At 45.4% G+C, this 26,518-nt stretch overlaps 1 protein-coding gene across 1 annotated transcript in view; it reads left to right on the top strand.

The window, feature by feature from the left end:
- The window catches only part of ZMAT4 (zinc finger matrin-type 4), a 50,606-nt gene extending 47,641 nt beyond the window's left edge, over positions 1–2,965 (top strand). Inside the window, exon 7 of the mRNA XM_058042354.1 lies at positions 2,518–2,965. Within this exon, the coding sequence (XP_057898337.1) occupies positions 2,518–2,533 (16 nt within the window). The 3' untranslated portion in view covers positions 2,534–2,965. The remainder of the gene's footprint in view (positions 1–2,517) is intronic.
- The last annotated feature ends 23,553 nt before the right edge of the window (positions 2,966–26,518 follow it).

Genomic DNA, 26,518 nt, shown 5'->3' with positions numbered 1-26,518 from the left:
ATTGTTTACATTCTGTTCCTGAGGCCTCCCAGCTTCTCAGGAGGAAAAATCCTAAGGAAAGGATTTTCCATAAAAGATGTCTGTGACATGGGTGCAAGGAGCAGAGGTGCTTTAGGCAGGGCAGAGAGCCCAGATTCAGGTTTGGGGTGGATGTCAGCCCTGGGCCAGCTGTGGGTTTGTCACAGGTGCCAGAATGAGAGCTGAGCTCTGAGCTCTGAGCTCCTCTGCTCGGGCTGGCAGCCACGGAGGGCTGAGATCCAGCCCTGGTAATTAACAGTCTGCCTGTGTGGGGATAACCATTCCCACTTCCATAAAGAAGAACTTTGTCTTCTCGCCTTCATTTTTGTCTCTTTGATCAGCCAGACCTCTCTGCCACATCTAGAGCTCACAAATGTATTCCAGGCTTTTATAATCACTCATTTGCACTTTCATAGATGCTAATACATAGAAGGATTTCCTTTTCAGACTCAGGCTTGCTGGTTAATTTCAGGATTTTTGCAGAGAGAGAGGACCCAGTCCTGCAGCCACCATTGGTGTAAAACCAATTCAATGGTCAAAATTAGCTCTGAGGGGTTAAGAGTGGTCATGTCCAGTAGGGGGGTGGCTCTGCAGCCTTTCCTGCCCAACTCTCACCTTGACTTTAGGGAAACCCAGATGGTTGATGTCCTGCTGAAGAGCAGAGGCAGCAGGCTTAGGCCTGGACAAGCTCTTTCCTCTTTTCTTTCCTTTTTTTATTTTCAGGCTGAGAACACAGATGTCTCATTAGAACAGGGTATTTATCAACATAAGCTGCTTGGCTATTCAGGCATGAGCTGATCAAAATATTGTTAATATCATGCCTGGAGAAATGTCACCCTTTCCCATGGTTGCATTTACATCACTTTCCCCATCTATTTCAGAAGGTGTGAACAAACACTGACAGCCTGTTGTGGCTGAAGCTTGTCCCAGGGTCTGTGTGTCTGGCACAGCCAACACGTGGGGAGCTCTGGGGCTGCCTGGCCCAGCTCCACCTGGGTCAGATTTAGTGCCAAATGGTGTTTCTGTTTCTCCTGGATGCTTCCAGCCTTGTCCCTGCTGCCAGCCAGGTTGGGCTCCTCATGCACATCCTTGATGGAACCCAGGACATTCCTTTGGAGGACTCAAGACCCTGTCAAGGGGCTCAGAGACCCTGGCACAGAGTCAGAAACAGCTGTGCCTTCCATTTTAGCCCATGGAAACAATTACCAACTTTGTGTGAGGAGTTACAAGCCACAAGAGCTTGAGTAGAATGATAGTGAATTTGTCACAGGGTGAAAAAGTAGAATTTTGGGGATTTAGAATGAAGGTTCAAGAGGCAAGATGGAGGAATCTGGGCATGTCCTGTCCTCCTCCACCTGCTTTCTTCTTCTTCTTCTTCTACTACTACTACTGCTACTTCTTCTGCTTCTTCTTCTCCTTCTCCTCCTTCTCCTTCTTCTTGCCCTCCATCTTCTGCTGTGATGGTGACACTTCTGGATTGGTTTAGAGTAGAGACAGACTGTCTAACATAGGTGATAGGTATTGGGAAATTATTGTAAAAAATAAAGTACAGGTAGTTTTTAGTATAAAAAGCCACCACCACCCCAAGGGCAGGGACTGTGCCTCAAACCAACCTGCTGGACAGATCTCAGCAGGTCAGGGAAAGAATGGAATAGATAATAGAAAATAAACTACCTTGAGAAGCAAAACCAATGATTCTTGGCTTCTTCTTCAGTCACAAGGCTGGGAAAAAAGACTTTTAATATCTCAGGGGTCATCTCAACCACAGAAACCTGAGACATCCTCACTCAGCCTGAAGGTGTTCTCTGACAGAAGATTGCCTGTAAATTTGTGGAAATTAAAATTGGTTGTATTGTGCACTTCACACCCAAGCCAAATGATTTTGTTGTACAGTACCAGTAACACTTGGAAATGGTAACATTTCCATGTGCTTTTTGCAGTGTATAGTGGGTTATGGTAAAGGAGCCTTTAGAGCAGTAACAGCTCCAGAAGATGAATAATTACAAAAGGTAGATGGAATTGATAGGCATTTTAATTTGTCATAGTTTCACTTCCAGGGAGCAGCTGAATAATTACACTGCCTGTGAAGAAAGGGAATGTAATACTTCCCCTCATTATAGATCTGACTTGTCTCCCTTCCCTTTTAATGTAAGTGAAAATGAAGATATCTCTGATATCTTCTGTTTTGATCATAATTTGAAAGCCGCAGAACAGCCTGTACAGCTCTGTGTTGTGGTGTGGGGTGTACAGATTAATCATTTTAATGTAAAACCCAAACACTGGGTTAATTGCTCAAAGCACAAACCTGAGCTTGCCAATGCCAGTTCCAGTGAGGAATTCCTCATCAGCTGAGGAGGCGAATTGGGCAGGATTTGTGAGGCTCTTAAGTTCAAATTTAAGACCTAAAGAAAGGAGACTTTTTCCAATTTGCTGTGGTGGTTTTCTTTCATAAAACACACCAGGATGGAGCGTGACTTGGGCTTCTTTTCTCTCTTGCAGCCTGAAGAACCAATAGTGGCTCATCAGTGGAGAAGAGGACAAGCACTAATGCTGCTTCTGTGGAGGGGAGCAGGCCAGCAGGAGAGGAAGCTTTCTTGGACAGTGATCCTATGTGGATTCAATAATTAACATGTAACTAACCTTTGCTTTGGACAAGTACATGGATTTTCTTTTTTTTTTAATTTTGTGGTGAGTTAAAATATTTCGATGGATTTTTTTACCCTTTCAAGACAATATTTATTCAGCACAGAGTCTAGAGTATGATAACTATCCTGTAAATACAGCACTTACTCATCAGTCATCTTCAGGGACAGTGGAAACAAACTATTTTACTTTTTCATATTTATTCCTAGATTTCTCCCAAGAGTATAAGATTATTCTACTACATTATCCATGATAGTGATGTAATCAGTCTTCAATCAGAAATAAACACACTTTCTTCACCTTCTCCAGCATGGTTTGTGTCAACACACACAGAGCAGCAGCGGTGAATCGTGGGGATTGTGTAATGGATGAGTTCCTTCCTTCCCTCTTTGTCTCTAAAGAAACAAATGGGTTCCGTGAGTAAAGAACACTGAAAAGAAAGTGTGAATTCTTTTTCCTGCTGGTAGGATTCCTGCAGGCTCAGCAGAAGCTGTTTGCTTTACTGACTTTGCTGCGAGGCTGAACGCTGCCGTGCCCACCGGCGAGCTGCAGGTGCCCACCAGAGCCTTGGCACAGGCTGGGCTGGCCCGGCCCTCCCAGGTAAGGCTGGTGCCCTGTGCACTGACCCAGCTCTGCCCTGCAGCAGCTCGTCCTGCTTTGGGCACCTGAGCAGAGAAGGAGCTGAGTGTGAGGAGAGCCCTGCAGTGCTCTGCACCTGGGGCTGCCACAGCTCTGCTGGCCAGGAGCCCCAGCCCTGGGCTGCATCTGAGCCCTACCTGGGCTGTGTCTGAGCCCTGGGCTGTCCCTGAGCTGCCTCTGGCCTGTCCCTGAGCCCCTGGGCTGTCCCTGAGGGGCTAAACCCAAATAAGGGGATGTGGGCAGGGCTAAACCGAATAAGGGAATGTGGGCAGGGCTAAAACCTAAAAAAGGGGATGTGGGCAGGGCCAAACCCAAATAAGGGAATGTGGGCAGGGCTAAAACCCAAATAAGGGAATGTGGGAGGGGCTAAACCCAAGTAAGGGAATGTGGGATGGGCTAAATCCAAATAAGGAAATATGGGAGGGACTAAACCCAAATAAGGGAATGTGGGAAGGGCTAAACCGAATAAGGGAATGTGGGCAGGGCTAAAACCCAAATAAGGGAATGTGGGCAGGGCTAAACCGAATAAGGGAATGTGGGCAGGGCTAAACCCAAATAAGGGGATGTGGGACGGGCTTAAACCCAAATAAGGGGCTGTGGGTGTGACTAAACACAAATAAGGGAATGTAGGAGTAGCTTAAACACAAATAAGGAAATGTGGGCAGGGCTAAAACCCAAATAAGGGGATTTGGGAGAGGCTAAACCCAAATAAGGGAATGTAGGAGTGGCTTAAACACAAATAAGGGGATGTGGGAGGGGCTAAACACAAATAAGGTGATGTGGGATGGGCTAAACCCAAATAAGGGAATGTGGGTGGGGATAAAACCAAATAAGGAAATGTGGGCAGGGCTAAACTCAAATATTTAAGGTAATGTGGGAGGGGCTAAACCCAAGTAAGGGAATGTGGGATGGGCTAAATCCAAATAAGGAAATATGGGAGGGACTAAACCCAAATAAGGGAATGTGGGAAGGGCTAAACCGAATAAGGGAATGTGGGCAGGGCTAAAACCCAAATAAGGGGATGTGGGTGGGCTACAACCCAAATAAGGTTATGTGGGTGGGGCAAAGTCCATCTAAGGGAATTTTACCCCTTTTTCTCCCATTTTATTCCCATTTTCCCCCAATTCTACCCAATTTTTTTTCCTGTTTTTTTCCCAATTTTCCCCCAATTTTTATTCCCATTTTCCTCCCAATTTTATTCCAATTTTCTTCTTATTTTATTCCTATTTTCCCCCAATTTTTCCCTTTTTCTCCCCAATTTTTCCCCCACTTTATTCCCATTTTCCAGCAATTCCTCTCCAATTTTTGCCGATTTTCCCCCAGTTTTCTGCCGTTTTTTCCCCTTGAGTCCCTGGGCTGTCCCTGAGCCTCCAGAGCTGTGGAGGGACAGCCTGGGTGCACTGCAGCATCACCTCCTCCCCTCTTTGGGGACACTCAGTGGCACTGCAGAAGCTCTGTGTGATTAATTTGTGCTCTTGCATCGATGCCTTTCATGTGTGGAGGAGAATGGGTTTTTCACAGATGAGTAAACATCTCCTTGGGTTTCATAGCTGTGGGGTGGTTTCATTTATTGTGTTTTGGGTAATAACACGAGCTGCCAGTGTTCCTGAAGCTAAACTGCCTCTTTACAGAGAGAGTGATTTACAGAAATAGGGCACATCAGTCATGTGGGTTCAAGCCTGACTTTTCCAAGCCTCCTTTCCCCAAAGGAGCCCTCCCCCAAGCAGCATCCAGGGTGCTGCAGAGGCGTTTCTGTCAGGAGACGAGTCCAAAAATCTGTGTGCTCTAGTAATCACTACCAGCTAATTGCAGCAAATTAATTACAGCACAAACACAATTTCTTTCCCCAGGCAGGCATGGAGAGAGCTCTGCAGTGAGCTGGGTTGGACTCAGGCTCTGCTAGGCTGGCTGTTCTCCATGGGGTGTTCAGGTGTCACTCTGGTGTCACTCTGGTGTCACTCTGGTGTCTTGTGGCACTGCAGAGCAGGCTCAGCTCTGCTGATGGGATTCCCAGGTGAGTGGGAGGCAGGTGAGCTGTCCCATCACACCCCTGGAGGGACAGGGCAGCACAATATTTCCATTTGTTGCCCACATTGTCCAGGTCTTTGGTCCCTAAATCCTTTTAATCTGTTGTTTGCTTTCCCTAAGTTCATTAGGCTTTCAAAGCAAGACACAAAAAGACAAATCTCCTGATGGTAAGTCAGTGATCCTTGTAGACGTGACGCCAGATCTCTGATGTCAAGCCTGGTCCAATGGCCCCAGGCTGAAATGTGTGAGAGGATGTGTTAGAAAGCTTTGAAAATGGTTCAGTGCAACCACTGCATTCCCCTAGGTTCCTTTAAACTGAAGGGTGAAAACATTTGATTATATTTTCTTCATTAAGAAAAAAAACCATAAAAACACACTCAGCATTTTTCTATATCTATAGGTAACAATTTGATTTTTGTCTGTTCTGGCCAAATGTTTCACTGGTTTAAAATTCTGTGCAAGATAGTCTGTAAAGAAAGTAAATCTCAATAATAGATCTTCGGTGTGGTTGGGTCTCTCCCCAGACTCACTTTGCAGTCAGTGCTAACTGGAATGCAGGTGGCACTGGGAGACAGCTGCAAGGAAATGTGATGTTTTAGAAGTGTTTCATTAATGTGGCCCTACTGAGGCAGCTCTCCAGAGTCTGCTGTGAGTCAGGTTGTGTTTCAGGGCCAGGACACTGACTTCCAGTGGTGTTTTGTGCTCAGTCACAGCCCAAAACAAATAATATGTGGTTTTATCTGCCTCCTTATGTGGTGGCAATGGAGCTCTATGGCAACAGGGTGTAACCTGAGGCAGCCCCGAGGCAGCAGCTCCACACAGAGATTAATCATGGCAGAGGAATGCTCCTGCTACCTAAGTGGTGCTTCCTTTGTGAAGTTCCTATTTCGTCAACTTAATTAGCAAGTACTGACCTTTAAAAACCACCTTCCATAAGCTTCAAATGAAGTATGTGGAAGTCTGGTTCTTCCTCTGGGCTGCACCTGCCCGAGGTCAGGGACCTGCAAGAGGCTGTGGGGAGTGCCCAGGGCTGGAGTGGGGCTGGGGACAAGCAGGACCCACTTTGGGGGTTAAATGAGAGCTCCAGAGAGAAACAAATGTCCATTAACCCTGTGGTGTTCAGCTCCTGCTGAAGTTCCTGCAGGAGAAATTCAGTAGTGGGGCACTGCTCCCTCTTTGAACCCTGGCACCCACTCGCAGGTCTCTGACAAAAGCCTTTGTCTAACACGTTTTTAATCAGTGTGTGCATTTCAATTTGCATATTAATAGCAAAGAGCTGGTATTACAGCTGCTGTTGATGAGATGGTGTCAAGCCCATCTTCCCATCTGAGGAGAGAAAGGAACTGCATCTATTATGTAGAGAATGACTTTGGCAGAAAACATGTCTGAGGATCGTCCATTCTTTGTCTCTATCTTCCTTTATCTCTGCCTTTATTTTGCTCTTAATGGCTCATATAGATGCATTCATTAAGCTTCTTTTTTTCCCCTTAGAACAAGAATCATTTAACAAGAGACTGGGACAGGATTTTGTGCCTGTTGTGACAGCTCCAAGCTAAATACAACAGTCTTGTTCAGTGCCTTTGACTTTTGTAAAATGACAAAAGGTGGCCCCGCTCTGGGAGCCATTTTTTGCAGCTGACCCAGAAGAATAATTAACATTATGGCAGTGCTCTCCAGGTTCCAGCCTTCCACAGCTCCACAGTGTTGGCTTCCCCATCCATCCCAGTGCCAGTGAGGCAAAGTGGAAATTTTCCAGGGTAGAAATCCATTTTGATTTAGGTGAAATGTACATTTTTGAGTTGAGTCTGCGGTTAGAAACCATAGCTATTTAGCCTGACTGCAGAACCCAGGCTCAGTGAAGTTGCTTCAGTGAAGGACGGAGATAAGGGAGGGAGACAGAGGGTGATAGAGAGAGACAGAGAGACTGCTGTGAGAGCAGCTCAACCTGACCTAGGAATTCTTTCTGATAAAGAAGAACTAGCAGCAAATGTAATGCGAAATTCATAAAAATGAATATGTATGAACCTATTGTGAAATTGTATGCATATGTATCTGAGAGGGGGATAACAGGGGACCTGAAGTTCCCAGAGTTACTCATGTCATTTTGAGGGGGATGATTCCCACATGCATCCAGCACTGTAATAAACATCCCGGCTTTACAACTTTCACAAAAGTTGTGGAGTTTTTGGCTGTATCTCCACAAAACGCCAGACGGGGCTGTGGTGGTGCTGGTGGCACAGGAGGCAGATGGAGCAGGGCTGCTGCTCCTCAGAGCATGCACAGGAGGGCTGGGATGAGGGAGAGCTCATGGCATGGCTCAAACAGTGATAAAGGAGAGCTGTGGAAATAGAAAATGCCAAGAAAAAGCCCTGAGGAAAAAGCATTGCACTCCATGAAATGAGCTGGAGGAAGAGCTGCAGTGCTGCACACACACATTTATTGAGGGCAGTGCTGCTCTGAGCAGACTGACAACCTCAGCTCACCTACTGCTGCCAATTCAACAGCTTCTCCTCACGAGGAAGTTGTTATCTGTGCTGGGGAACGTGGAACCCAGCGGGTGCACAGGATTAAATAACAGAAAAGCATCTTTGCCAGTGCCAAAAACGTGGTGCTGCAATGTCGAGGGACCCTTGGGCGGGTGCTGTGAGGATGCTGCCTTTGTGTTTGGGAGCACAGGGATGGAGAGGTTTGTGCCACTGGGTCCCTTGGTTGGGGTGGCCAGAGGCAGGGCTGTGGATGGAACAGGAGCCATGTGGACTCTCCTCTCAGAAATGGCACAGGCTGCTCAGGCAATGCCTTTGGCTGCTCCTGCAGTTCAAATTGCCGTTTAAATTTGGAAAGGTCTGGCCAGAATCCAGCTCACAGCATGCACCTCTAAACCAGGGAGTGCTGTCTCGATTGCTCCCACCATGAGTCACTTTCTAATGCAGATATTTAGTTCAGTAGTGCAGTAATGCATTAAAATGGATCTCAGTGAAAAGGCAAAGCTCATTATACAACACCCAAACAATTCCTCCCTCTTGTCCTCAGCATCTTTGGCCACTGACCAGTGAGTGCCCACAGGCTCTGGAAACAGGAAGGTAAATTAATCTCTGTTCTTGTGCCCAAAGGTTGTTTTCCTCTCCCAATATCCCAAATATCTGCAGCCTCTCCCCGGCACAGCTCAGGTGCTTATTTCACCCTTATAATTAGTTCTGTGTCATTTACTATCAGTGCTGTAGCAGGATCTAAGGCTATAGGATAATAATGTCCTAGTTCAGGGCAAATTTTGGAAAGAACCCCCAAAGGGGTCAACCTAGGACAAAGGTTTATAGTGAAATTAGAGTATCCAGAAAGGCTTTAGGGCAACAACAAATTCTTCTTTGGATCAAGAGTAGGAACACCAAGCTTCCAGCTAGATCTACACTATAAAAAACAATCAGCTCTAATTTAATGTAATTATGGCAACAAATTAGTGTGGGGCAAAAGGTAGTAAGTCCCTGTAAAATTAAGTGGTATAAACCTAATTTATTATTTCAGATTTGGGAGGTTTAAATAGTGTTACAACCATCACCTAATTTCACAGGGGTTGAAATGAATTTTTGCATTGGACAGAAAGTTGGTTGTTTTGCACTGGAAGTGCCAGTTGTGACTGCACATGTTGAGGGTTTTTTTGGGGGGCTTTTCCACCCCTCTGTTGCCATTCAGCATCGTGCACTTGTGTGTGAAAATGCCCAAGGTGGTGATTTCCGTTCTGACAACAGGGTATTTGTGTCTGTGCAAGCACAAACACAGAGGTGCATTGCAAAAGGAATGTTAGAAATGAATTATTTTACACCGTGCTGTATGGTTGGATTAGTTCGGGGTTTTTGAGGATTTATTTCAGCTGTGTCTCTCTTTCCCCAGCCAAACCCTGTTCATCTCAGAGAGGCTTTGGCACAGCAGCATGCTTGTTTGGGTCACACCAGTCTCTCCCTGTCCCACCTGCTCCTCTCTGAGGTTTCCTCTGCAACAGGAGCCCAGATCTCTGCATCCCTGCTTGGGGACAGGGGACAGCAGTGCTTGGAACAGCAAATGGAGCTCAGGAAATCATCCATCACCCTCTCAGCACCGTGCAAACGTGCTGACAGCCCAGCCAGCCCTGCCTCCCCTCCGTGCCAGTTGCCTCAGTGTGTTCAAGGGGATGAGTAATAAAGTAATATTTTAAATTCAGACCCAATGGTTCAGACCCATTTCTCTGCATAGCAACACCAGGCTCCCGTCCCAGGAGGGGCATTTAGAAAGGCCTCAGAGACATTTAACAGAATTTTCTCTTGGAAGTCAATCCATTCCCTGCTGGCTGGCTTCAGCGTGCATGTTTTCAATAGTCAGCTGCTGCGCGGGTTTAACACAAAACACCGGCGTTCTGTTTAATTAAACACACAGTTAAAGGATATCTGCAGCTTGCAGAGGGATGCTCTGTGGCTGCCCTGCCCCTCAGAGTGCCACCAGGGCACTGCTGTCCCCTCCTTGCTGAGCAATAAGCTGCCAGCAGCTTCAGCAGTGTCCCTGGGGACGATGCTGGTGCCCAGAGCAAGCCCCTGCCCTTTTCTGCTGAGAAGAACCCGAGGATTATGAAGTCATTGGGGCCCCTGGGGAGATTTATTGCTGTGACAGAGCTGTGCCTGTGCCAGAGCCTCACAGCAGGGCAGCCCTGAGGGCTGGAGGTGCTCTTGTCTCTGCTGCTGATCAGTCTGGGGCATTCAATATCTCCTGGGTCTTCTCCCCATAAACTTCCCCTCGTTTTTCTTGGCCTCCTGCATACTAGCTTGACAGACTTGTGTAGAAAAAAAAAACAAAAAAAACCACATCAGCCAGAGACTGAATCCAGGGTGCAAAATATGCTGGGTTTTTATGCTGGGTTTTATGTGCTGTCTGTGCTGGTGTTTAACCGTGCCTCAGCCAAAAATAGCAGGCTTTGGGGAACTCTGTAGTCTGCTGCTCATCAGCTCCTTCCATTCCTGCTGCTGCTGTCTAGCAGAGGCTGGCTGGGCTGCAGAGCAGTTCCTGCCAGCTGCAATAGATGCAGAGCAGGGGTGTGCTGCTTTGATTTTTTTAAGATTTTCTGCAGTGGTTGTCAGTTCCCAGGTGCTGCTGTGTTCCCAGGCAGGTGACCTGATGAGCTGAAGGGGCCCGTGCATGTCTGCACATGCATTTTGCAGGAGAAATATCTTAAATACCCTTAGAAGTGTCTTAAATAGCAAACCTGCAGGCTTCAGGCTGTCCTTGCAGCCAGTTCTGTGTCTGTTTCTGGTGAAAGTGCTTTGCTGAGATGTCTTTAATGTTCAGTCAATGATCTCGTTTGTTTTCCCTCTGTCAGTGTCTGTTTGCCAGCACACGCTGCAGCAGGGGGTCCTGCTATTGGCACCTTTATTTCCCTGATGTTTGGGTTTTCACTCAAGTTTATTCCCAGCAATATTCCCAGGGAATACTAATAATCATCCCAGCCATGCCCAGGAATCACGGCTCTGCTGTGTGTGGACTTGGGGATAGCACTGGGTAGAGGCAGGAAAGCTTCTACTAAAAGGTAGTTGAGGTGAGCTGGGGTGTGAGAAAGCAACATTGATGCTTTGTGGTTTTTAGGCATCCAAGTTTTAACATTAATGCTTAGTGGTTTTTAGGCGTCCAACTTTGTAAATCTGCACTCTAAAACTTGCCCACATGGCACAATGAGTTTCTGCAGCCTGGTTTGCTCTGTGCCCATTCCATCCATTAAAACTCACTCTCCCTGTTCCCCCTTCCTTCCCAGTTTCTCTGCCCTGCTGGGTGGAAAGCTGCTGCCTTTATTTTCCCCTTTCCAAGCCTGGTGCCTCCTTTACAGACGAGTGGGCTGAAGAGGCAAAGCCCATCTGGGTGGGAGCTGGGAGTGAGGGGAAGCGTGGGAGGAACAAACGCTTCACATCATCACATAAACCCGGTGAGTTTGCCTTAAAAGCTCCCCGTGGCTTCAGCACACGTTAATGGCAGCACAGAAATCCAACCCAAAGCCAAACCAGCCTGGAGATGTGTTTGCACCAGGCACGTGTCAGTGTGTCCCTGCTGAGACATCCCCAGAGAGATCCCACATCACTGAGCTCAGCCTGCAGAAAGTGTGATATGGTACAATCTGAAGGTACAATCTGATTTTTATATATATTTTTTTTTAATATTCCAGAGCTGTAGCCAGCAGGGAAGTTGGTGGTTAATATTCAGGGCCACAAGCCTCCAAGGTTTTGAGTCACCACAATTTCTTAGTGCATGAGGCAAGAGAAGTATCCCTGAGTGAAGAGTGGCAGGCACAGCTCCTGGCTGCCTCCAGGCATCCCAGCTGGGCTTGGAAATGTCCTGAGCTTCCTCATGGAGATGGTGGGTTTCAACCGTGTGAGCTGCAAATCCTCCCTTGTTCCTCCTCCTTCTGAAACCTGGGAGGGTGTTTGGGGTGGAGGTTTCCCTGCTGTGCCCTCCTGAAGTCCCCCTGTGGCTCTTTTGGGGCCCAGCTTTCCCTGAGTGCTCCTGGTGACTGCCCTTGTTCAGTGCCGTGGAGCAGAATTTCAGGGGAAGTTCCCTAAAATCATGGATTGAATTCTTTCCAGCTCAGGGTTTTTAGCATCTCAGAATTTCAGGTAGAACAGATCAATCTGTGAGCTCTGCCATAACCTGCAGTTCTCATTTTGCCTCCAGTGACAGTGTGACCTCATTTTGAAAGGTCTGAATAACTTGCATTTGGCCCCTGGACATGACACAGAATCCAGCTACTTCCCCTCTTTATTATACCTGTGGCAATAATTATTCTTCCTCTCCAAACATAGCATTTTCCTTTTTAAAAGGCCTTTTTCTCATTCTCATTTCCATCTTGGAAGTTCTGGTTTCTGTTCTATTTTTAATGGGAAGGCCGGAGGGCAAATGCAATTAAACCACAGTGCATGAACTGTAACTTGAAATAGATTTTTTAAAAAAAACCCAAACATCACCTTGTCACTGGCAGAGGACTGGCTTTCTAATCTGGGCTCCAAGTCCAGGTTTCAGTTGTTGTGATCAGAGCAAGGGAGGCAGGATCACAGAGGATTTGGAGTGAAATGAATTGAGTTTGTTAAAGGAGGAGATCCAGTTATCCCAGGGCTGGAACTGGATGGCAAAGCAGCACTCAGGATCACTCCTGGTGCCGTGGGGTGTTTAGAGGGGGAGCCCAGCTGTGTGTGAGTGTGGAGCTGCTCCCCTTGCACCGAGGGTCTAAAGGCAAATGTGATTTCAGCGCCTCAAATGTCCCTTGTGGCCAAAGGCGTGTGGCTGAGGCTGTGATCCCCTCCTGGGCAGGATGGAGTGAGCTGCCATTGTGGCTAACAGGCAGGATCAATGAGCTGGAAGGTGCCATCCTTCTCCATTTGCTCCTCACGCTGGAATCGATGCCCTGACGCTGTTATCACTCACCTGTAACCACATTGCTCTTCACAGAGAAAAGCAAGGCGTAATTCCTCCCAAGAATATTCCTGGGTTTCACATTCTCTGAACCTCAGAGAAAGGAAAAACAATTCTTATCTCATTTGCTGTGCCTGTGTTGGTGCAAAAGTAGAATGCAATATGGAGAGTGATGGTGTTTTGGTTCCTCGGCCTGTCAGGGCCAAGTGTGCAGCCCCACATTTCTCTTCCCAGAGAAAAGCAAGGCACAATTCCTCCCAAGAATATTCCTGGGATTCACATTCTCTGAACCTCAGAGAAAGGAAAAACAATTCTTATTTGCTGTGCCTGTGTTTGTGCTAAAGTAGAATGCAATATGGACATTGTTTACCCAGTGTTTTGGTTCCTTGGCCTGTCAGGGCCGAGATTGTAGGCCCACATTTCTCTTCCCAGAGAAAAGCAAGGCACAATTCTTCCCAAGAATATTCTTAATCTCATTTGCTGTGTCTGTTTGTGCCAAAGTAGAATGCAATATGGAGATTGTTTGCCCAGAGTGATGGTGTTTTGTTTCCTTGGCCTACCAGGGCCAAGCGTGTAGCCCCACATTTCTCTTCCCAGAGAAAAGCAAGGCACGATTCTTCCCAAGAATATTCTTAATCTCATTTGCTGTGCCTGTTTGTGCCAAAGTAGAATGCAATATGGAGATTGTTTGCCCAGAGTGATGGTGTTTTTTTTCCTTGGCCTACCAGGGCCAAGTGTGTGTGGGGACTGTCAGCTAAAATTCACAAGATTCTGTGCAGAGTTGAGTGCTTGGCAGATTCAGTTTAGATGTTATGTAATATAATGTAATATAGTATAGACTAATATAGTATAATAAAGTAATTAATTAGCCTTCTGATAAGATGGAGTCCTCCTCATCATTCCTCTCCTTTGTCAGGGGCAAAAATATCCACTATAGCTCTGCCCATGGCAGAGAAGTGGGATGAGATGAGCTTTAAGGTCCAACCCAAGCCATTTTGGGCTTCTCTGATTAACTCAGCCACCTTCTAATGCCATCAAGATGTGAAAAGGTTTAAGTGCAGCTCCTGACAACTTTTATAGTCATAAATACTTTTATAGCTGTAAGACCTTGAACCATTGAAGCCACCATCCAGTGCAGCCCTTTCTGCAGCTGTCCAGGGTCCTCACCTGGCCCTGAGGTGGACAATTCCCAACAATTCTGCTGGGAATTGCTCCAAGAGGTGTCTGCAAGTGCAGGTGCAGAGGGGCTGTGCTGCAGCAGTCGTGCTGCAGTGCAGGTGGAAGGCAGAATTGCAGGAAGGTAATAAACTGCCCCATTTAGCAAGCGATTAAACACCCATTTAAAGGCTGACTTGGCCGCTCAGGCAGCAGAAAACAAGGTACAAGGCAGTACAAGTGCTCAATGGCCACTCCAAATGCAGCTTTTCCAAAGTTCGGGTGCTGTTAATCTCCAGAATGCGATTTCATCTGTCTGCAGCAGCTGCCTTTTGCATGTTTTGCTAATGTTTATGCGATATTCTTGTTTTACTTAAAGTTCACAGCATTTAAATAATGTGTTTTGAGCAGATTAAAAATAGCACAAGATGCTACCTCTCTCTCTCCAGGCTGTGGGAAAGACTCCAACCAACAGGAAAATCTCCCTGTCCATCCTGCTGATGCCAGACTCCCCTCCTGCTGTACTTCATGCCACTTCATTTCTTAAATTGGCAGCTCATTGAAATTAAATGATTGTGTTTGTGTGTGTTGTCAGTAGCATTTAAGCTGTTCACTTTTTGGAAATCTGTTGGTTCTCCACGGGGCAAGCACAGGGATAAATTCCAAATAATAGGTGGATGAAAGAGTCTTTCATTCACAGAGTGAAATCCTTCCAAGAAACCTGCTTTACAGGTGAAAAAAAACCTTAAAAAGTCATCCAGAGCAGCTTCCTGGGATAGTTTATATTTTTGTGCAGTAAACAAAATTATTAAAAAAATCCTTGTCTCTTCCCTCACCCTGAGAGCTCTGTGAACACCGTCACAGACCCTGCTCTGAGCTCAGTTATTACCTCTGTGTTTGTGTGAGGTTGGTGCTTCCCCCTGGGTGCCCTGCAGGTGATTTGGGCTCTCTGGAGGGAGTTTTGTGTTGTCCCATGTGTGAGAGCAGCTGGGAATTAAATTAATTATTCCTGAGTGAAGGCCATTTCTAATGGAGCCATTTCTAACAGTGCTGCTGACCCAGTGCATGGGGCTCATCTTTCATCTTTGTGTTTTCCCCTGTAATTAGCCTTTCCTGCCATGACTCAGGGCACATGGATTATTATCCTGTGGGCTGGAATTGGTGTTTTCCTGCTGCAGGGGGATGTTGGGGGGTTCAGGAGCTGCCAGAGTTCAGCTGCAGACACCTGGGAAAAGGTTTTGGAGGATAGGATATGCTGCAAAGCAGCTCACTGTCAGGTTTGGAGTCAAACAAAATCAAACTGATATCTTTTAAAATTTCATGCTTGTGTTAATGCACTCAGTCAAGCGTAATTAAATGTAGAGACTCAATGGATTCATATCAACACTCTGTGGGAGCCTGTCAATCTTCCAGGGAAGTGAACCCCCCAAACAAATGAACAAACCTTTAATATCTTCAGCTCTGCCTCTTTCAAGAGCAGAGCTGGGGGCTCTGGAGAAGGATCCAGGGGCATTTTTCCAGGTGAAATGCTGTGTCTGGAGGGCTGAGGGACAGCTCAGAACTGAGGGCTCTGGAGAAGGATCCAAGGACATTTTTCCAGGTGAAATGCTGTATCTGAAGGGCCGAGGGACAACTCAGAACTCTGGCGCACCTGCACCAGGCCACTTTCTCCTAAACTCCTCAGAATTCCTCTGTGCTCACGAGTAGAATTGGGGAAATCATCTCCAGCAGGGTGAGAAAGGGAGGATAACACACTGCTGAGCTAATTTTTTCCTGTTTGTGGGGGATTTTTCCTCTTTCTCAGTTGAATTCTCACCTTCTCACAACAGTTGTTGCATATCACTGTAAACTTCATTTAATCCTTTTGTGAAGTTGAAGTAAATATGACTGAAAGACAAAATACATGCTGTACTTGATGTAAGACTGATGACACGTCCCCCAGTTATCTTCAGCAGTGAATACAGTGAATCTTCAGCTATGATCACATTTAGAGAGCAGCTGTGCTGCTCAGCACTGCTGACAGGGATGCAGTGAGTTAGAATTGATGCTGCAGCATCGGCCCCAGTGGGGATGTGCTCACCCAGCCTTGGCACACACCACCAGCAGCACTGGGCACCACCAGCCTGCTCTGCCCACTGCTAATCCTCTGCTCCTACCCCTAAATGTGCTGGAATTGGGACAGAACTCCAAGCAGAGGCTTGTGTCTCTGCTGAGCTGCCTTTCCCTTCTCAACCATTGCCTTGAATTGCCCATCCCTGACAGCTCCAGGGAGTTTCCTCTCTTGGGCTTCAAAGCCAGCCAAGCATTGAGCTGCTTTTATTTTTATTTTATTTTTTTTTTTAGCTTTAGCACAAATAGTTGTTTAAGTAGAGGACTCATTTCAGCTGTCTGTTTTGTCAAAAAAGAAAGAAAGAAGAATCTCTGCAGCTCCCTGCTGTCCTGGCCTCAGCAGGACGTGTCCAGCAGCAGCAGCAGGGAACCTGATGGTTTAACATCCCCAGAACCTTCTGTGGTGCTCTTGGGTTTTCACTGTCAGCCTAATAGTGGTGTTCAAAATAATTGCCATGGAGGGAAAATGTGCCTTATCACAGGGAGCAGCACATGGACAATGGGAGCGTTTCAGAGCATATTTTTAGGACGCACAAAAAAAAAAAAAATCAATCTAAATCTTGTGCTTTTTCATCATGTGGCTTGAGCAGTGGAAAGGGGAGGAAAGGGATCAGCATTTTTGCTGGTTGGATGGGGCTGTGAGAGACGTGGTCTGGTGTCCCTGGGGGCAGCAGATGCACCCAGCAGGAGTTGCAGTGGTTTTCCCTCTCCTTGGTGCCCGCTTGGGAAAGTCAAATGTTTATGTGTAACCTAAAAGAAAAGCTGTTCTGCTGCTGTGAGCTATTGGGTAATAAAACCAGGAAAGGCACTGCAGTCAATAAAAGTAAATTAATAACTAGAGACAACAAACCCTGCTTCTCTGAGTGGCATAAAGCAATCCTGTGCTGAAAGAAGGAAAAATGTCACAGTTTATGAGGAGGCAGGTCAAGCCCAAGAGGAACAAGCCATAGCATTTTGTGGGATATTTGTGATCATGGCTTGTTCTTCCTAAACCTGTAGGGCTTTATTTGCAGGAGAAGCCAAGCAGCTCCACAGAGCAGAGGAGACCCCAGGGCCCTCGGCGTGATGGGTGCTGCCCACACCTGCCCTTGCACTTGTGCTGCTCATGCAGCACAAATCAGGAGGCTTAATTATTTCAATAGAGGTTAATTACATTAGCCACTACAGCAAATCTCCCATTCATGCCACGCTTTCCACTTCATTTAATTCATTACCCCCTGTGACAGTAGATTTCTGCACAGAGCCACTCCTTTATTCCCCATGTACCATCCAAGCAGGATCCTTCAAGCTTGCTCTTCTTCCTGGAGGGGAAGACAAAGGGGTTGTGTGGGAGCAGCCTGGGGCAGGCTGTGCCCCAGGGGCAGAGTGGAGCAGTGCTGTGCCCAGCTCAGCATTGGGTTCTCACCATGCAGGGACGGGCTGTGAGCCCCACGCTGCGTGTGCCCTGTGCTGGAGCTGAGCTGATGGTGACCATGGATTGTGCACATCACCTCCTGCCCTTGTGTTCGTCATCCCCTTCCCTCTGTACATCACCCCTTTCCTTGCTATGTGTTCGTCACCTGTAAGAGCCTAAATGAGGGATGTGGGACTCCAGGGGCTCTCCAAAATGCAGTTTGTTGTATAGAGAATGCAGTTTATTCCATCCAAGATGTTACAGCAGCCCAGGGCCATGGATGACAGCGTCTGTGCTTCCAGCTGTCAGCTCCAGCTGCAGGCAGGCCTGGAGTCCCACATCCCTTATTCAGGCTCTTAATAATGGCGCCCCACGTTGGGCGCCACTGTGAGAGCCAAAATGAGAGATGTGGGACTCCAGGGGCTCTTCAAAATGCAGTTTATTGTGTACAGAATACAGTTTATTCCATCCAAAAGGTCACAGCAGTCCAGGGCTGTGGGTGACAGAGCTGTGCCCACAGCTGTCAGCTCCAGCTGCAGGCCTGGAGACCCTTTGGTTTTGGTTACAATGCATTATAAACTTTTCTTTTGGTTACAATGAATTATTTACTTTTCCTTTGGTTACAATGCATTATTTACTTTTCTTTGCTGAGCACCTTATACAGTAGAACCAATCTATACCTTAACTATTATCTATAGCCTGTCATAACTACTGTAATTACCATATTCATGTTGCTGTTCTCCAATCACTAAAAGTCAGCACATTACAATTTAAGCTAGAAGTTGTTTTTCAGTTTTCTTGCACTGGAAAATTCTGAGACCTTTTTTCTACTTGCAACTTTGCTGGCTTGTTTGCCTGTGCTATCTTTCTGCTGGGTAAAAACATCTTCTTGTTTGGGGTGGGTTTATCCTTTGTTCTAAGCCATAAAAACCCCTTCTAACTAACACACCCTTTGCCTCCTTGGTTATCCAGCAAGACTGGCTCAGCAATTTTTTCTTCTATATCAAAACTTGCTTCCATCTCTATTCCTTCATCAGACTCTACATTCAAAAATCTTTCTGCTAAGCACACAGATCTGTGAGACTTTCTTGTCAGACTTTCATCCTTCCCAACAATCATCCCTTTCCCTCTGTACATCACCCCTTTCTCTGCTGTGTACCTCATCCCCTTCCCTCTCTGAATAGCTCTTGGAGATCTATTTCACACCCAAGGTAGCTCAGCTACCTCAGAAGGCATAAAATCAGCAGGATGGCTTCTGTGGTAGTGTTGGAAACAAAAAGGTTTTAATAAAAGGCAAAATAACAAAACTATTTACAGAGAAAAACCCAGCCAGGTGCAAGAGGTGCTCTCACCTCACAAAAGCAATTTGTTTCTTCGTTCTCTTCTTTTTCTAGTAAATTGCTCAGGTGGGACTTTTTGGCTTCTGTCCAGTTGGGTATCCTTAAATTCAAGGTGAAGTCCTCCAGGTCCTATAAGATGTCTTTTCACCTAATTGAGGAGAGAAACTTCTGGGCTTATTTCCTTTTTAAGGGGACAAAGGAGAGTTTTGTCACTCCATCAACAAAGGGCACATTCCTGCACTGAATTTGAATACACTGAATTTGAAAATGAAGATTTGTCACACCTTGGGCTGAGGCAGAATTTAAGCTGTGAGCACTGTCAAGGTGCCCTGAGCAAATCTGTGTGGGCTGCCCACAAAGGCTGTTTGTGTTCCCAAGGCTTCCCAGAGCTTCCAAAACCCAGGGAACCAGAGCTCTGTGCCACTGCCTGGCTCCATCTCTCATTTTGTTTTTAAACCCAGCTCATTCCTTTTTCTCTCTGCACCTGGGAATTCATCATTCCTGTGCCTCCAGCTTCCCCAGCCCCCTGCACACAGCGTGGGGGGAGATTTCCACACTCAAGGAGCCCCAGTGCCCAAACTGTGGCTGCTGACATGTGCAAGGGGGAAGTGAGACATTTCCCACCTGTTCAGCTCGTTTGCAGCTTGGTGGGATATTTCCTATTTTTAACTGTAGCTGCAGTCAAAGGAATAAATTTGTGAAGTCAAACATAAGGTAACAACCAAAAGAAGCAGTTTTTTTAGCTGCAGATCTCTCTGATTCACTACCTGGTGAACATTTTCTTTAGCATGATGATATTTCTTAGGGTGCTCGATAAAAACCTGCAGTAATCAACAGACACTGTTCTGTTTTCAGTCTGACCATTAGCATTTTGCTCTCATTAACCTGAGCGTGATAAATTGCTTATAAAACAGCTATTTCTTTGTTGGCCATTAGCAGGAGAGATGTGGAATTTGGTTTGCAGAGTTTTGCGTCATGGACATGAACTGTGTGTGGCTCTGACACCGCAGGTCAGGACAGTGTAAATCAAGGAGATGTTTCTAGACTTTAATCTGAATGTTTCTAGATTTTAATATGAATGTTTCTAGACTTTAATCTGAACTGAGACCTAGGGATTTAAAGATATTTAAACTCCTAACCAGGTGTTTTCTTGGGCTGGGAAGCAATCAGCTTTGCTGTCTGCAGGTAGAATGTCCTTCCACAGAGGTAGAAGATGCTCTGACTGTTGTAGGTAAAACTCTGCCCTCTCTCCTCTCCTTTTTGACATTTTAGAACTTTTTCTCTGCCTTTTTGTCCCCGTGTGCCATCCCCCATCCTGCTGGAGTGCTGCAGAGTCCAGCTGGGATGCTCACTGGGATGCCAGCCCTGGCTGGGAGCACTGGAGGGGCGCACAGAGCGCTTCAGCTGCCAGAAAATGAGACTCATTTATTTGAAAATCTGTTGTACACAAAGCACTTTAATAACCACATTCATCTAAAGGCCACATCAGGAGAAACAGCACTGCCTGTTCCCTCTTGGATGCCAGTTTTGGGGAATGCTGCTGCTAACATTTAGCAGGAGCTCCAGGTCACCTTGATATAATCAAGCTAAGACACATTTTAATGGCTGTTTAATTAGATTTACCGTAGGGAAGGTGCCATGGAGGAAGGCTGCATTTCTGCTTCTAGTGCTGGTTGAAATAAAAATGCAGATAAGAGACTGCAAGTGATAGATAAAGATGAGGGGGGTTTGTTACCCCTGTTCAATGTGAATTTTTTACCTTCATTTGAGTGATGTGTCTGCTCTTTCCCTGCACTTGCAGGGCTGGAAAACTTCACACCCCCACAGACTGGTGCTGTTTTCTGCCTGCCACAAAAATGTAGGTTCTCCTCGATGTGTGATTTTATCTGGGGTGACCTGAGCTTTGAGCACCTCACTGTGAGGCTCCCACATCCTTCAGAAGCTGCCCCTGTGTTATAAACAGAATTAAAGCATAAGGAAAGGAATTAATGTGATTTCCAGCAGCAATATCTGAACCTTATTGCAAACTTATGGTCCCTGTATTAGAGAACAAACAGCTCCTGCTCATCTCACACCATTTTGAGTCCTTCATGAGGATGTGGGAAACTCCAAGGAACATTTTGTAAAGTGGCCACTTGCTCGTCCATAGGAAATAAAGCATTGAAACATTGCTATAAAGGATATGACATCTCTCCCAGTGGATTTATTAAGAAGACCACACGAGTGAGGAGTTATAAAACCGGATCCTGTCGGCACTTCAAGCTGTGTAATTGATATCCATTATTTCCCATTGACTGCTCTGCATGAATTTGCTTTTTGTAGCATCCACAGATTCTGCCTGTGAGCTGCTGGGGCTTGGCAGAGAGCAAAGCCAATGGCAAACCTGGAGTGTGAATCCCAGAGAGAGCCAAGGTGCTTTTCCTCAATTTCTCCCATAAATACACACCTTTATCATCATTTGCACAGCTTCTCAAGTCACCACATTTGTACAGGGCAGCACAGATCTGCTGTGGCTTTGCTGAGGCAGACTGGGCATCAGTTTGGGTTCCACAATGATTTAATTTCTCCTCATCTGCTTCATTTCATGGCAATTTCCTGTTATTTACAGAAATTGGGTTATTATAGTAAAGAATTTGCTGAAACAAAGCAGGCAGAAAGGGGCCATCCCCAGAAATTCAGATTATTCCTGTGCCAGAGTAACCTCAGCTCTGTTGGTGTCTGTCTGTCCTGAGCATTGTCTGTCTGTCAGCTGCCAGGAACAGCACATCAAGGCTTCCCCGGGACTTCAGGATTTGATTTCAGGATTTGATTTCAGTGTTTGGTTTGCTTTTGGTGGGTGTTAGAGCAACCAAAGGTAACTGAGATGCTGACGTGCCCCCACCCAGGTCAGATCAGGGAAATCCATCATTTTTCCCTTCGTACCCAAAGCTGTTCTCCTGCCCCTACCTCCTGCAAATCATTTGCTTCACTATTAACTTGTGCTATTTCTTGCTTTATTTTATTTTTTTTTTCATTCTCCTTATCTCACCTCAAGAAGGAGAGGGATTACCTCATTTCCACTGCCTCAGAAATAAATCCTCATTATGGATTTGTACCTGGGGAGGAAGAAGCTGATTTCCACTCCCAGCCTGTTCTGGAGAGAAATTTGAAGGCAATTGTTGAGTCCAGGGACATCTCACTTGTCTAATAACCATAAAGAGCATTTTTATTAGAGCTGGGCTTGGGGTTGGGACTGTTGAGAAGATATTTATGGGGAAGACATCATTTCAGACAAGTAGAATATGGACATCAAATAATTTCAGAAAACTGGGATATGGACATCAAATCATTTCAGAAAACTAGAATAGGGACATCAAATTTATGTTTGGAGCAAAGGGAAGGATCTAACATGCAATAAATGACTTGAGTGCTGGTGAGGGGCTCATCCCCAGGCCAGGGCGGCTGCACTGCCCCACCAAGAGTGCACAGGGCTCACTGGATTGCCTCTGCTTTCTTCAAAATCATCCTCTAAGCTGGCTGAACCCAGCAGCAGCTTTCCCCCTTGTGCTGTAGTTGTGAAAACTGCTGTGAACCAGCAGAAAATGGTGTTTTCACTCACGATCCAGAAGGAATGCCTGGGTTCTGCCTCACTAAACACGCTGGAACACCAGGCTGAAGTGACAGTGGGATGCAGCCCTTTATTCCTAGCTAATTGCTGCAGGATGAAATAAGGGTCAGGATAAAATGTGGTTATCTGCTAAATGGCTGCAGCACCCAGCTGTCAGGCTGTCTGCTGCAGCCCTGAATATATTGAGTGTGGAGCTGTGGATGCTCCAGCTCGGGGCAGGGCTGTGCAGTGATTTCTGTGGGCTTTGACAGAGCTGGGGCTGAGCTCCTGCCACAGAACCATCAGTGATGGACCAGATAAAAATAAGAGTCCATGGGAGCTTTCAAGAGGAGAAATGGCTTGGTCAGTGTTGCAGATTTACCCCAAATGTACCCAGATGAGTGTGGCAGAGGTGTGTGCTCAGCTCTGAGGCTCTGGAGCTCTGCAGGGACCCTCAGTCACCTGCTCAGCCTCCAGCTGGTGCTGGGGATGGATTTTCCTTAATGATTCATGAGGAATGGCATCCAACTGACACAATCACGATTCCCATCTCGCTGTTGTTTAGTCCTTGGTGATTCAGGACAGTGTGTGCTCACACTCAGAGCTGCTTCCCACCCCTGGAAGCAGACACAAGGGTTTGTTTGCACAGGTCCTGGTCCCAGTGAAATGCAGAACATGTAAATCAGACTTAGATATAAAGAGGATGATAGATTAAGTTATGTTTGACTGACAGATTTTTCCTTCTGCTGCCTCCACATCCATGCTCTGAATAGGAGGCTTGGGATTAAGGCCATTAAGTTACTTAGTTTATTGGAAAAAATAAAATATCAGGAACAGATGAAAATGAAAAGAGAGAGAAATGCAAACTGAACGAGTGCTAAAAAATTACTAAGGTAAGGCAGCAAATGAAATAGAACAGCACTAAAACTGGATGGCATGTAAGAAATCCTCAAGTGGCAGTGCTGTGGAGTCTGGATTTCAAAGTGTGGAGTTAAAGACACGTGAGCTTGATCTTTTTATGAAAATCCTTTCCTTGGGATTTTTCCTCCTGAGAAGCTGGGAGGCCTCAGGAACAAAATGCAAACAATGGTTATCTGCTGCTGTGGAATGCAACAGGTGCATCTGTGATTGGGCTCATGTGGTTGTTGGTAATTAATGGCCAACCACAGTCAGCTGGCTCAGACAGAGAGTCTGGGACAGCTGCTTTTGTTATCATTCATTCTTTTCTATTCTTAGCTTAGCCAGCCTTCTGATGAAAAATTTTCTTCTATTCTTTTAGTATAGTTTTAATGTAATATATATCATAAAATAATAAATCAAGCCTTCTTGATTGTGCCAGTACTTGCACACAAGGCCATGGAGAGAGCTCAGACCCTGCCCTCTCCTCTGGATTCATGGAATGGGCTCTCACTGCACTCCTGGGTCTCCCTAAAGGAAACAGAACTGCTGCAGATTGCAGGCAGAGCCATACTCCTGAGGAGCTGCCTTTTCTAGAATATGAGCAGTGAAACATTTCCTGGGGATTTGATTTCATCTCAGGGCTGGGGAGATTCTGCAGCTCCACGAACAATCCATCACCAGCTGCCCAGAGAGGAGCAATATAGATTCATCTTCTTCTGGAACAGCAGTGCAAACTGCCTTCCCTGCACGTGGAAAAATGCCAGATTTGGGTCAAAGGAGCAGCTTTCAGCTCCTCCTTCCCTGCCCACTGTGACTCATGTCACACTCATGTCTGCTCTCCCATGCTTGGACAGCTGTGCTGCTTGGCAGGAATTGCTGCTGCCTTTTTCACAGCCTTTGCTTTTTTAGGCTCTTGATGAGGATGGTTGTTAAATCTCCATGTTCTTAGAAGGCTGATTATATTATATTATATTATATTATATTATATTATATTATATTATATTATATTATATTATATTATATTATATTATATTATATTATATTATATTATATTATATTATATTATATTATATTATATTATATTATATTATATTATATTATATTATATTATATTATATTATATTATATTATATTATATTATATATAATGCAATATATTGTATTACATTACATGATGTTACATTATGTTACATTATTCTGTACTAAAGAATAGAGAAAGGATACAGACAGAAGGCTTAACAAGAATGATAATGAAAACTTGTGACTCTCCAGAGTCTGACACAGCTGGACAGTGATTGGCCATTAAGTTAAAACAATTCACATGAAACAAATCAAACATGCACCTGTTGGTAAAAAAATCTCCAGACCACATTCCAAAGCAGCAAAACACAGGAGAAGCAATCAGATAATTTTTTATTTCATTTTTCTCTGAGGTTTCTCAGCTCCCAGAAGAAGAAATTCTGGTGAAGGGATTTTTCCAGAAAATATGACAGTGACAGCCTGACTCTGTGAGTGTCACTGTCCTCAAAATAGGTAAGCATAGGATTTGTGTTCTGCCCATGGCAATGCTTCCCAGGCAGACCTCCTCCTCATCATCATCATCATCATCCTCCCCATTCTCCTCCTCCTCTTGGCAGGGCCAACCCCACCAGGGCAGAGGATGGAGATCCAGCCTCTGCACCAGGCTAGAAGTGGTTTAATCACATCACAGCACAGCACAAAGTAAGAGTGTGAGAAAACGGGGTAAGAGAACATATTCTCTCGTGTTAAATCACCACTCTGGGTCCTGTTGCCATTGGCAGCCTGAGGGATATTTTTCAGAGATGCTAAAACACATCGTAAATTAGGAAAACAAGAGAGAAACCAAAACCAAAACACCATATTGTGTAAGATCATGTCTCTTGATACCAGAAAAGCTTCTCAGAACGAACCGCCTCGTTCGTGTTTACTCTTGTTTGTTTGGGGTTTTTCATTTGAAGAAACGAAAAAGATGTCAATTCTGGTTTTCTGTAAAAAAAACAGCTGTTGTCGCAATGTCACATCTGTAGCCTTGCCTCACTGCCTGCAGAGGTCAGGGCAGTGCAAGAGGCTGCACAAAGCACAGACATTGTGACCCATTGTGTGGCAGCACACGCTGCTCTGCCACCCCTGCTGAGGCCTCAGTAATGCACAAACCATAAAATTTTTAAAAATGGTGTTAGGATACAATTAAAAGCAGCATCTCTGAACTGGAACTGCTTTGCCATGAACATGCCTAAACCCAGTCATGGTTGAGCAGAGCAATTCCACTCAGCGCTGGATAAACCCAACAGCAGAGTGCCCGGAATCTGATTTAATTTGAAAGACCACAAAATTATATTTCTCTGCTGATTTTCCAGGTGGCAGGATTTGATACAGAGTTTTTAGTTTTTCACTGCTTCCTTTTAAGTCAATTTGACAGAAATGGCTTTTGGTACAAGGCAGAATTTGCTGGGTGTCAAAGCAGGGGATAATGGAAACATGAGAGAAATGGCAAAGCCCAACTGGGGGAGATCAAAACTCTGTCTGGAATGCTCTGGAAATGCATGAAGGCTGTGAAAAACGCCAATCACTTGTTTTTAAAATTTTAAAAGTTTAATAGTAATTAAATGGTTATAAAAATAGTAATGCAATTAGAGAAATAATAATTTGGACAAATTGAATTAGGACAATATGAGACAATAAATACAAAGAGTTATGGACAGTCTGGGTATGTTTTCCTGGGCAAAATAAGCCCGAAAAAGGACACTTGTTAACAAAGGATTAACCCTTAAAAGCAACAGCCTGTTGCATATTCTACAGCTCATACATGATGCATAAATTCCATTCAAACACAGGATTCTGCCTGGTCATCATCAACTTCCAATCCTAACAGCACCTTCGAGGTGTTAAGAAGTTTGTTTCTTGTGACAAGAGGGCAATAAATTCTTTTTCTCTGAAATATTCAGGTGTTCTGTGGCTGCTATCTCAGTGCAAGACCTTTCTATAAAAAAAGAATCCTACACAGCATCGTTTCTAAAACTATATTTAACACACTACTAAAGAGAATTAACACAGCGTCACTTTCTAACACAACACATGTAATACTCATTTGAATATTTGCGAAAAGCCAATCATAAAATACATGCATTTTTCACAAAGGCCAGGTTTTCTGGAAAAGCAGAAGTCAGGGAAATTTGCACCTCTCGTGGGACATTCACTGGTCCACCAACGCATCCCCTTTTACCTCTTGGGGAGACCAAGAGCTGCAGCAGGACCTTCCATTCGGCAGGACCTG

Source organism: Melospiza georgiana, chromosome 31, assembly GCF_028018845.1.
Source record: "Melospiza georgiana isolate bMelGeo1 chromosome 31, bMelGeo1.pri, whole genome shotgun sequence".
Taxonomy (NCBI): domain Eukaryota; kingdom Metazoa; phylum Chordata; class Aves; order Passeriformes; family Passerellidae; genus Melospiza; species Melospiza georgiana.
This window is presented reverse-complemented; position numbering and strand designations above follow the sequence as displayed.